The sequence below is a fragment of the Anabas testudineus genome, chromosome 17 (assembly GCF_900324465.2).
Source record: "Anabas testudineus chromosome 17, fAnaTes1.2, whole genome shotgun sequence".
NCBI classification, from domain to species: domain Eukaryota; kingdom Metazoa; phylum Chordata; class Actinopteri; order Anabantiformes; family Anabantidae; genus Anabas; species Anabas testudineus.
This window is the reverse complement of record NC_046626.1, coordinates 5225481-5237930: the sequence shown is the minus strand read 5'-3', so window position 1 is coordinate 5237930 and position 12450 is coordinate 5225481. Positions and strand designations below refer to the sequence as shown.

Sequence of the window (12450 nt, the reverse complement as noted above, 5' to 3'; positions counted from 1 at the left end):
AGCACCTCATTACACATGTATACTGTATTAAATAGCATATATATAACAAAGTGGGATCACTAGACACAACATTAGGCATGTCAAAACATCATTAATATGAATACGGCAGCATCCCGATTCAGGAGGTACCCTTTTGAGGTATGTTTTCAGGGTGCTGTGAGCTGTGTAAGCCTGCTATTTGTACGCCTTTCATTCCTCTTACCTGAGGGACAAGCAAGCTCGCACATGTGTCAGTTTGCTGTTATTATTTCCATATGCTCTCACTTAAAACGGCTGGCTAATCCTCGGTCACACGCCAGCAGCGCACCCAGGATTATCTGTGTTTGTTTTCTCACGCGGAGGAGAGATTGTGCTAATCTCTTCAGAGGGAAAGAGAGGGAGAGAGATACAGAAGAAGAGGGGAAGGGAGAGAGAAAAAAAAAGAGAAAGACCAATGTCTTGCTCATAAGTTGAGAAAAAGGAAGGTACGGGACATCTGACAATAAAATAAAGCAGAAGACAAGAGACAAGTGACAGAGGGAAGGGACGGCGGCATGGGAAGAACAAAGTCAAAAGGGAGATTTAGAAGAGTCTTTGTTCTCTCAACTCTCCAGTTGTGCTTGTTGGCAGAAATGTCCAAAGCTGCGTTTGTCATCAGACAAACGTGATGTATGATCTTGATTTAGAATGCACCAAATCAAGAAAGAACTCGAGCTGCCAAGGACAGCAGGGCGCTGAGCACGCACAGGGATGCACACCGCAGAGCATATACATGTACGCACTCACACACACACACACACACACACACACACACACGTAAGCATGTGTTCACTTGATTTCACACGGAATTTACAGAATATTCTCATTTTCCATCAATTACAGAACAGTCAGAGTGAAGCGCCACCCCTGCGATTTGAAGCCTCGCCCTGCAGCGAGCTGCATCTCCTGTAATGCATTCGCGCGCGCGCCCTTTCTCAATGGAGCGTGCGTGCCTATGGGTAGGCCTCATTGAGATGCGATGTATTATGTATCACCAGTCTAGCATGCAGGTTAGCTAATTAATTTCTGCTAACTGTGAAGCAAATTTAAAAGGGAAATTGTATAGAGAAATTTGAATTTCAAAAAGGACTGTGGAAGCACCTCATCCCAGGACAGGAGAAGGTTACAGGTGTAAAGCGTGAGCGTGCGTGTGTGTGTGCGGGGGTGTTTGTGTAGAAAAACGAGGGCAACATTTGAAATAAAGGAGCACGATCAGGGGGCTGCACCTATTGATTATATTCAGAGTCAGTGCATTTATTGATTACTTTTTGGATTTATTTATGTCTGTAAAACAGGTATGACTGAAGTCACTGTCACTGCTGTGACATCAGAGGGCCCCGTGCTGCATGGATGCTAGCGTGTTTATAGTGACTCTTTTTTTATTTGCGCATCCAATAATTCTACGTTTAGTAATATATAGTACACAGAATCAACAGTAGAGAATGAGTCACATACTCTAATGCAGGTCATCAGACAATCTGAGCGAAGTGTAAATGGAAATTAAAGACAGATATTCAGTACTAGTCCTCACATATTGTTGCCTGTTTTCTTTTTGTATTGTTTTATTTGCCATTCTGTTCTGTCTGAAACGTGTCCCTTGCAGTAAAATCTTATGGTGGTCGCCTATAAAAAAAGAAGATGTGGGTTCCAAACTGAACAGACGTGTCATTGAGAGTTACTTAAGAGAAGTGGAGAGATCAAGGAAGGATGGACTGTGCAGGACAGTGTGAGGGGGATGTGTGTCATCAGTTACAGGGGAACGTGGGTAAATGGAACATCTATGAATCTATGTGGTGTTTAGGTGCTCTTTAAGGTACGCATCCATGTGTTCAAGTTACACATGAGCCCCCCCCCCAGAGCAGATGTGTCTCTGAAAACACCGGCGAGTGTCACACATCCATTCGCCAGAGAAACGTAGTCAAACGGGAGACGCATTCCGGTCGCTGCATGCTAAGGACTTCCTGTAAGGGTCTGAATGAGGGAAAAGAATGAGCCCTGTTGCTCACATAGCTGAAAAAAAAAACAAAAAAAAAGGTGTGAGGTGGGGAGTCGGTGATGGAGTGTGTGGGGTGGCGAGGGAAAGGCGACCGGAGTGATGGAGTGCTGGATGGACAGAGGGCGGGGGGGTGATGAGTGTGTGCTCACAGTGTAAGTGACACCTCTCCTCCTCAGACAGATTGTCTCTCTCTCCTCGTAATGGGGTCCCCGTCAAGAACCTTTTCCCTCCATCTATTCCCCTAACCCCCCCCCCCACTCTACACACACACACAATTACTCTCACAGTCTCCTTCTCTCCTTCCACAGACAATTCCTCTTGTTTATTTATTTTTCTGCTGAGATATTGCACAAATCGCTTCGCGTTTTTGATGCCTTTCAGTTCAACCTTTCTTCTGCATGATTTTTAATCAATCATCACCTCTTTCTGAAACTGCTGATTTTTCTGTAAAGCGGTTTGCGCTGGTTTACGGCTCAAAGACAAGGAAGAAAGGAGAAGGAGAAGTGGAAAAGAGAGATCAGAAAGGGGGAGAGAGCATGAGCGAGAGGATATCAATATTCCCACTGCCGCCGGGATCCTCAGAATGATTTTTTTTTTTCCTCCTGTTTGAATCTGACAGCGAATATTCTGCATAGCCGGGGAGCCTATTTATCCTCTGTCCAACATGGTTCTCTGTGCCAATCACACTGAGATGATTCATATGCACACTTACTTTAGGACACACACATACTGACAGAGGATCTGAGGACACAGGCTTAAAAGAACCACTTGTTCTTGCACACAAACCTACACACACACACACACACACACACATATATACACTAACACCTCAAACAGGTATTTTGATCCAGGCTCAACGTGTTGCTTTCCACAAATGTAATCAACAGAGGCTATATATCAGTGTGCGTGTGTGTGTGTAAGACAGTGGATGTACTGTATGTGATTACCTGTGTGAGCCTCTGCCCTCGCTAACAATCATCTCAGCAAACCCGATCAGAGGCTATCTTGTCGCTTCAAAGCCGGCTCGCTGGTGGGAGTGCGGCACGCAATCACACGGACACCTCAGACAAATAGGTTTCATAAGTTCTCTTTAACAAACAATCTCTGGTGCCTGAACCCCTATCCCAAATGAAATCTCTTCTACCTGTGTAGATGGAAGGATACAAAGGAATTTTTTTACACTTGTCATAGCCAAGTACAATTCTCCGTGGTGACAGTGGCATTGCCATGGTGATGGAGATACTGTTCCAAGCCTTCATATGAAAAAGCGTGGTTTTGTTTTTATTTTCATCATTGAAAAATCTGATGTGTATGGAAAATTATTATTTTTTATCGACACTGCAGCTGAAGCAGAGCAGCAAACAATCTGCAGTGAAGTGAAGAGAAGTCAAGATCCATAACATACAGGTTTGTCCAAGTTGGACTCTGCAGCTACTCCTACCAACATGCTTGTAACACTGTAACAAAACATACTACCCACCAGGAACTCAACAACACAATTCCCAGGGTGTTGCCAGAGCTGTAGCACAAGCTAGATGAGATGAGAAATGCAACAGCCACACAAGTACCATATAACATCATCCACCTATCTGCATGTTGATTCGGGTAGCAGCGCTATTCTTATACAGCACCAGCGTTGAATGTCCCAGCAGATAACCCAACAGCTATACCTCCTCCAACATGTCGAGAATATCCCAACATCAGCTCTAGACGGTGTCAGACAAACACCCGCAAATGCAGTTAGTTCAGTGGAGGAGCTCTCAGGAATCCTTTCAACTCTTTGAGCATCAGGAATCTCATCCGCAGTGCTGTAACTTTAACACCTCAAGAGTGTCTGAAACCCCACAATCCAAGCATCCACCCACGACAAACGCCACGGTATCACTTCAAAAATCCTACTGTCACAATAAATAAGGTAACCATGGTATTATTTACTCCAAATCATCCTCAGCCAACTCTCGCTGTGACCATTCTGTGGCCTCTGTGAGCTGTCATCTGTTGGAATAATTCATTATTTGCCTTCTCTTTGCTTTTGATATAAAATTTAGCAGTCATCTGTGGAAAAACTAGTCTGAGAATTGGACCAAGTGAAAGTATATGTTATTGCATTTGATGTTCGAAATGTTGACATTTGAAAACTTTTTTCCTAAGTATACGTGTCATAATTACTTATTTTAGGGCAACTATAGGCTTTAACCCTGAATGATTGCACTTAATTTAACTAACTCACTTTTCTCTGTTCTCTTCCCAGGCTGTAGACTACGAGAGCCGGAGCTCTTACTCTTTCTCTGTGGAGGTCCTCAACCCCATAGTGGATCCCCGCTTCCTGCGTCGAGGCCCGTTCAAGGACCGAGCCTCCATCAGAGTAGCAGTGCTTGATGCAGACGAGCCACCGAGGTTCTCCCGGTCACGATATCACATGGATGTATCTGAGAACTGCCCTCCAGCCTGCACCGTGGGCCGAGTCAGCGCTGTAGATCCCGATACTGGTCTGACCAATAATATCAGGTGAAACAATGGGCCTCTCTCAGACCTATGTTCAAAAGTCAGTGTGTGACTAAGAAAAGCACTTTGATTAAAGTGAGAAACGAATGTGGCTTTGCATAAAGATTAGTGAACATGCGCGTGAAGTGACCACAATCTTTCTCTAACCTTAACCAAGTGCTGTAAGCGCCTAAACATAACTATTAACATTTTTTGATAATGTTGTAGTCTGCTAGATCAGATATTTTGGTGCAGAGATATAACTTGTCTGTCTTAATGCTATTCGAAACTTAACCCAACATATCCTCATTGTGTTAACAGAAACCATTTGGTTGTACTTCTGTCACCTACATGAACATATCTGTGAGTGCAGTAGTTTAGTTGTAGAGAAATATAATTTCTAGTAGAATGGGCTGCTTTTCTCATACTCTATATTACATGTAATAAATTAGAAAAGTCAGATGGCCATGACTACTTAACAGAAACAGGGAAGAAAAAAGGGTTTTGACATTAGAAGGGTAATTTTCACATTTTCTTGATTTTTGAAGTGAAAAGAATTAAATACAGCTCTTGCAGCATACATTAAAATTAACCTTTCTCCAAATGTCAATGAAATGTTACATTTTATTTCATGGACCTACAAAATTGATTATGGCATATGTACAAGTATAGGTACAGACAGATTTTAACAGTTTGCTAATATTTTTTGTAACCAGCTACCACTAGAGTCGTGGTCTAGAACTAGAGTCTAGAACCAGATTTCTTGATTTAGAAATTTACATTCACTCTCCATGTGGACCATTTGTGCATCCAGAGTTTGTTCAGTGGAATTTAGAGGAATATGAAAACCCTCGATTTGTGCAAAGTTACCTGTGCTACTGGGTGGCAGTGGTGCTTTTAAGTTGTGAGCCAAAAAGCTCATTTTTAACTTCATTTATCCAGGTGATGCTATTTCACACACAGACTTTTATGATGGGGTCACAGGTACAGTTTCCCTCCGATCGCTGTTCGATATAGGTCTTGTTTTTTCTGCAAATCACCACGCCTGTGTCATCCCATTTTCCTGCAGATCTTTGGCCGTCCAACTTTGCCCGTCTGCCCGACAGACAAGCAGTTTGATTCAAATAATGTCTTGTTCTGCCAGGTCTTGATCTTGACTTTCACAGTTCCCCTTAACTGACATTTCTTAATGACATTTCAGACAGAGAAAATTGTCAAGCTGGAAGCCCTTTGATATCTCGTTATGACCTTTTGTGCTTTTGTAAAAAATCTGTTAGCTTCATTTTCTGATCCTCAGTCAGTTGCTTAGAGGAACCAGTCATTTAAAGAAAGGCAAATCTTTTAATGTCTGTTTGCTGCAAGAGTTTTCATGAAAATCCATAAAAACTGTAATATGCCCAGGGCCATCCAAACTTTTGCACATAACTGTATATTTCACTGTTTCTGTTATGCTATACTTGAGGATTGAAGGTTGTGGGCAGCCTAATATTAATGTATACTTTTCGAATGTGCAAATTAGCTTCCTTGCAAAGAGCTTAAACAAACACAACAAAAAAACTTTGCTGTTAAGCATATTTCTCATAATGTTCAGTACAGTGCTGTTTTAAACAACGTTACATATTCACTGCTGAAACACAGACAATTGAATAGTCTTGAGATTTTTCTTGTTTATTTAACGCTCTTGAAAATTAAATTTGGATTTCTTCGTATTGATTTCCATCAAATCTCTTGCACTAACATTTCTAAGCTAGGGATATTGGATTGAAATTCAAACCCAGCTCATCAACAACAACAACAACAACAACAAAAAAAAAACTCACCAAATACATATAAGCCAACCAAATGCCCACTCACTGTGCTCCTGTGCCAGGCAGTAACCACAGAGGCTTGTTGCTTCCATGCTTTTTCTTGTGTTTAAGTAGGTTTTTGTCTCGAATAGTCAGATAAAGGAGGGGAGGGCGAGTGTTTTTTCAATAACAACCAACAGAAAGCCGTGTCCCAATTAGCACAGGCAACAGTGCTAAGAGTGAGTGTGTGGGGAAGAATTATAGTTGGTATATTCATAGAGATATTTAGATAATCTGTGGCACTTCAAAAGAGCCCCTATCAGCTGTGATAATCTCCCTATATTAATTCTTTGGCCATTTGAATTCCGACTCCCTTATCGCTCCCTCACACACTTGCCCTGTCTGCTTCCTTCACTGTGCACCCTGCTGCTGTCTCTGCTTGCTTCTTCCCTTCCCTCTTACCTCTTCACCCTCTGCTCTTTCCTTGCTTCACTTATGTTCACCTTCCTTCTCTTAACATACTTCCTGCCTCCCTCATATCTTCTCTTCTTTAGGTTCTCCATTGATCCTCAGTCAGATCCCGAGGCTCTGTTTCGGATCACCCCGGACACCGGCCTCATCACCACAGCCATGGAACTAGACCGGGAGCGTGAGCACTGGCACAACATTACTGTCATTGCAACTCAGAGAGGTCAGACATCCCTCTTTGCACACCGCTTAACGCTAAGACATCATTAGAGTTAGTTCATTGGATTTTTTCTTTTATTTAGAGCTAAAACCTGTCAGTGAAACCCACATTTTACCACCTCTGACACCTGCACCCTCTGATGAGCGTAAGAGGTTTAAGGGAGTGTAAACTGTATATTGTACGATGCCGGAAAAGCATAGTATCCAGTGTGTGATGCTGTTCACTAAGCGGCTTAGCTCTCGAGTCATCAAGCCATGAGGGGCATGTTGTTTGGCCCTGCGAATAGTTTGTAACCGTGCCTTCTGAGAATCAATTGATCTGTATTGTGGGAGATATCTGTAGGTGCGATAGATCTGTACTCACAAGGATTCGACAGGAAATAAAGAATTAAAGCAACAAATCGAAGACAAGTAGCTTTAAAGGCACACAATGGTTGCAAAAGAGAATGCTAAACTCCATTTCTTTCACAAGTAAGGATACCCAGTTTTAACACTGACAGATACACAGGACCAAGACAGTATCACATGGTACATTTAGCTGTTCAGGGGCTTTCGGTCTCAATCAAGTTAAGATTGTTTTACTCTCCAAGGTCAAATATAAACTTTGAAATTTTAAAATGGAGATGCTTTATATTAATAAACGAAGACAGCAGTGTACTTGACCCCGTTGAGTGCATCCATTCACAGAGGTAAAACATTATAGGGCATTTGGAGATCCCCCCCAGGGGAGCCATAGTTGTCGCCTTGACTGTGCTAGTAGAGGGAAGGTGAAGAGCATAGTCTACAATGACAACATGAAGGAACAAAATAAAAAGAAACTATAAAACTAAAAAAATACCAGTGGTGTTATTTATTTCCTAGTTTAGTTATTTTTTAGTGCTTAATGTCTATAAAACCAGGGGAAGGACAAAGCCAAAAATGCACAAGTGCATCTCCTAATATACGCCGTAATCTTTGTTGGAGGTGCTTGTTGCAAAATTTGCCATAACAAAAATGTGTTTTCCTTTGTGTAAAAAGTCTGTAAATTATCCTCCCACAACTGGACATTGTAGCTTTTAGCGAACATTCCACAAATAGCGTGTGTAAATAGTGCATTTGCTGGGGACTACAGTATTTTCAGCAATGGATTCATGCACTCTAGTGAATATTCATGACAGCAGACAACGAATCGATCCAAAATAACAGACATTGTTCATTGTAATGACCGAGCATGTAATCTAGTGCTGCAACATGGCTCACATATCTACTTCTGCACAATATTAGAGGCATGACAGGACAGATATGTTTGTTGACTAATTCTTAAACTATATAGTTGACCAAGGCTGGTTGTTTATTTAGAGGTTTAGTTTGTTTTCCTAAATTAGAGCAAAACTTAGCCATGGTGGAGGTAGATCAGAAAGCTGTCATATGACTCATTTTGTGGCTACCAACACCAGCTTGATGCTAAGTTTCGAAAAGCTATTTTGGCAGGTGACAAGCTGTTATTTGGACATTCTTTTTAGCCCTTAAGCTCAATCAAACTGGTCGGTGTGGAAGTGAAAGTATTGCTGGAGAATGCTGTCCAGTGGCTACTGTGTGCACGGAAGAGAAGTTATTTTCCTGCCAAGGGTTGCTGTGGACAAAGTTAATCTTTGCTTCAAATCTTCTCAGGGTTCCTCGTGGCAGCAGTGTCGGTGGAACTGTGGAGGCAGCACAGTGAGTGCCTGTCTTGAATAATGAGCTCTATCTAATAAACAGGCAGTTGGAGGCAGTGTTGACATAAAGCACAGTGGGACCCCTGCCATGGCCATGGGCAGGCCAGCTCACCCAGTGGTATTACAGCAAGAGCTCATTTTCAGCTTTTCAGTGACGGGAACCGGTCGCTGTCATCCATGACACAGTGTTACTGCACTAGGTTGGAGAACATGGTGTGGGTGTTTCTATGTGTGTGTGTGTGTGTGTGTGTGTGTGTGTGTCTCAGTTTGCAGAAAATGTGACCCAAGCTGTGTTGCAGGGTTGCCTGCTTAGACAAATGAGGGTAGATGTGTGCTGCTGAGCCTGGATCGTGGCCGAGCCCCTACACCAGAGCAGACTAAAATGTAATGGTGAATGTTCAGCTCTAGAGTATGTCTCCATGCATTTCAAGCACAGCTGTGAGAACTTCATGTTCGAGCATGTGTATATCCAAGTGAATGGGGTGTGCGAGACCCTCTGCCAATCCATTTAAACTGCACCCTTGTGTAACTGCATGCAGATTGACTGCTTTCTACAGCCCTCCTCTACTTCCTCTCTCTTTCTTAGAAACTCACACACTTGACTCCGTGAAACGCTTTGGCTAAGAATGGAACAGTTTGATGTGGAATAATTTGACTGCTATGGAAGCATCAGTTGTACTCCAGCTGGGAGCTTGTGAGCCGTAACACGAGCCAAATGAAACCAAATGCACTACTGTATATTTAGCCAATTGTGGGCTTGCTAATGTGATCTGAGTGCTGTTGAAGTTTCTGGACAAAGACTAAAACGCTTGATCTCGCCTTTGAGGACAATAGAATGGAATTAATGGTGTGCAAGCTTTACACACCCCTGTGTGTGTTTGCAATGGGGAAATTGTGTTCATATAAGTTTCCATATACAGCTGTGTGTCCATCTTTGAATGATCTACTGTAGCATGTTTCTCTTTGACTATTTCAGACAATCCCAGCCAGGTGTCCAGAGTCCTGGTCGCAGTAGAGACATTGGACCTGAATGACAACGCACCTGAGCTGGACAGGCAGTACACCACAGCCATGTGCGACTCATCCTCCGTCGGGCAGGTCAGTATGTGCTTAAACAACCTTCGATGTTAGTTCCATCGTGTGCATGAAGTTTCCAAAAACAGGATTTAAAAACCCCCTATGCACAGAATAAACTTTTTGTGTAGCGTCTTTTAAATGATGCTTTCTGGAACAAGCTTTTGTTACAGTACAAAGATGAGACAATTGAGAGTTGGTGCGGTTTATTAATCCTTTTCTGCTGCAGGGACATAACAAAATGTAAAGTGTAGCGATTGTCACAGGTTCTGCTGTTGTTTCTTTTGTTCGGGGACGAGTTTGAGGAACTAAATGTTGGCACTGCTCAGGGGGTGGCTTTCTGTTATGAAGTATGTGGGCTGTCACATCACATCAACAATGAGTGACCGTCATTTCGTCGCTGCGTATGTATTGACCGGCACAACAAATGCTTTTAAAAAGAACAATGGCCAGCGCTTGTTGAGCAAACAAAGGTGTCCAGGCTCTCGTTAGTATAGGTCGCTATTCGGGGAAAAGAGGTTACACGGTGGCAGCTGGAATTAGCAATTAAAAAGTAGAAAAACAAACAAAAGAAGGACAATATTCAGTGTTTTACAGGGTTCTTAAAGGTTTCCATCATGTTTTTTAACACCCTGACTCCACTGGGGGTGCAGATGTCAAAGATTAATATATTTTAAGCAATGATTCTTCTTAATACATAATGTGCATGTTTTGTGTGCCATAAAGTGTACACAGAGCTTGTTGCGGTATGGTATGCACATAAGTAAGTCAGACACAAATATGAAAAATAAACCTGCTTGAATCTTGTTATTATTGTCTCAGACAGAATCCATAAACATTGCTCTTTGTGTTGAGTATAAATTACTCACAACATGCCTGATCTGTAAACACGTCATTTTTTTTTTGTGAGACAAAGAATCAGATGAAGAGTTTCATGCTGTCAGTTGTCAAGAGTTTGATTCATTTACTTCAAACAGCGATGTCTCCTATGAAGACACATGCAACACTTCAGCGCTGTGTTCCGTTCAAACGATGCCAGTGCCGTATAGGAGCATAATACAAAGCGTGCAGCTACAGCCCGCCCATTCACCATGGAGGCAGGTGAATCCTCCATGGCCTGTTATCACAACACAGCAGCTATTCACATTGTAATTAAACTCGAGCCTCTTCTCACAATGTCTCCCTCATTCCTGCCATCCTTCATGCTTTAATTGTGTTGTTGTCTGTTTTTCCGCATCATGGTGTTCTTACTTGATCCTATCTCAATTATAGAAATCATCTCTGTGCTCGTCAGTCTCTCCCTGGAAACCGTGCTTTGCACTCCTTCCTTCCCTCACTATTCCATGCTGGCTCTGTCGCCATAATTTGGTGTCTTGGCCCATCTGTTGTTGTTGCTGGTGTTTTCATTGCTCCGCTTGTGTCTTTGTTGTTCCGCCACTAAATCTGTGATTCTGTGGCAACGCCGACGATTTGTTTGTGCCTGTGATTTTCGTGTTTGTGTTTGCGTATGGTGCTACGCGAGCGAGCGAGCGTGCAGGGGGGACTGCTCAAGAGAGAAAGATGATGATATCTTCTAATGTGTTGGGGTTGTGTGTGCACATCTCTGTATGACAAGTCATTAGGCAAACCACGTTTGAATATTCACACACAGCAACTGATAGTATAATGTGACTGTACAAGACATCTTAAGGCCTAGAGACACTTACCAACTCAGAGAACATGCGGCACCCTTCATCCCTGCATTCAATCTGGTAACCAGCACTCGAAAGCATTACTGAAAGGATGTCTTGTATAATGACGACCAGAGTTTTTCATTAAGAAGAAATTACCCATCAGCTTAGGCTGCGGGAGATCTCTTTTAGATTAATTTAGTTACGATAGTCGCTGCAGACTCGTGCGCATGCTATTACTAAATTGAAAGGCACGCTGCACTGTATTTGTGAAAAGCGATCCACGACAGACGCGGTTATTTATACGGTGTGAATATCAGACACAGTTCGCTTGTGCCTCCGTACTAATTGCTGGGCTTGTTTTGATTCCTGCTGACACCGGCTAATGGTTTGTAGCTAAGAGCACTCTCTGTGTAAGTGTTTCTCCCATTACCTTCTTTTTCTTTTTCTGTCTGTGCTTTCTGTACACTCACACACACTCACACACACAAGTGAGCTCGCACACACATATATCCACCCTCTCCTCTCATCCAATCTCCTCTGCTCTCTCTATCTCTGTGTTTCAGGTGGTGCAGGTGTTGCGGGCGATTGATAGAGATGAGGGAGGGAATGACAGCACTGTGTATTTCAGCATCCCTCCAGAGTCCAGTGCTGCCCTCAACTTCAGCGTCAGGGACAGTGGTGGTAGGCACTCAATCTTTCCCTCACTCTGTATTACTCTTAATTCCTTTTTTCCCTCGGCAGACATGCACATGTTTTTTTTTCACACTTTCAAGGCTCTTAATCCCACATTTTCTTTTGCCTTTTCTGTTTCCATTTTCATCTTTTGTCCCATTCTGTCTTTCTTTTCCCCTGCTCTTGCTCCCCCCTTTTCCATTTTCTGTCTCTGCCTCTCTCTTCCACCATCCATCTCCCAACCGTGGTGGCCCCATTGTTTTGCTTTGTTATCCTCTTCTCTTTTGTCCGTCGCTCTTGTTTGGCTTCCCGTATCCTCTACATCCATCTTCTCCTCAGCTACCCAGTATACTTACTGTTTCCCA

General features: G+C 42.8%; 1 protein-coding gene across 1 annotated transcript in view; it reads left to right on the top strand.

Annotated features, from left to right (window-relative positions):
- LOC113171982 overlaps positions 1 to 12450 on the top strand; it is an 87536-nt gene that overhangs the window by 61781 nt on the left and 13305 nt on the right. The window contains exons 7-10 of the mRNA XM_026374736.1: positions 4266 to 4522; positions 6840 to 6976; positions 9643 to 9764; positions 11977 to 12094. Of these exons, the coding sequence (XP_026230521.1) occupies positions 4266 to 4522; positions 6840 to 6976; positions 9643 to 9764; positions 11977 to 12094 (634 nt within the window). The remainder of the gene's footprint in view (positions 1 to 4265; positions 4523 to 6839; positions 6977 to 9642; positions 9765 to 11976; positions 12095 to 12450) is intronic.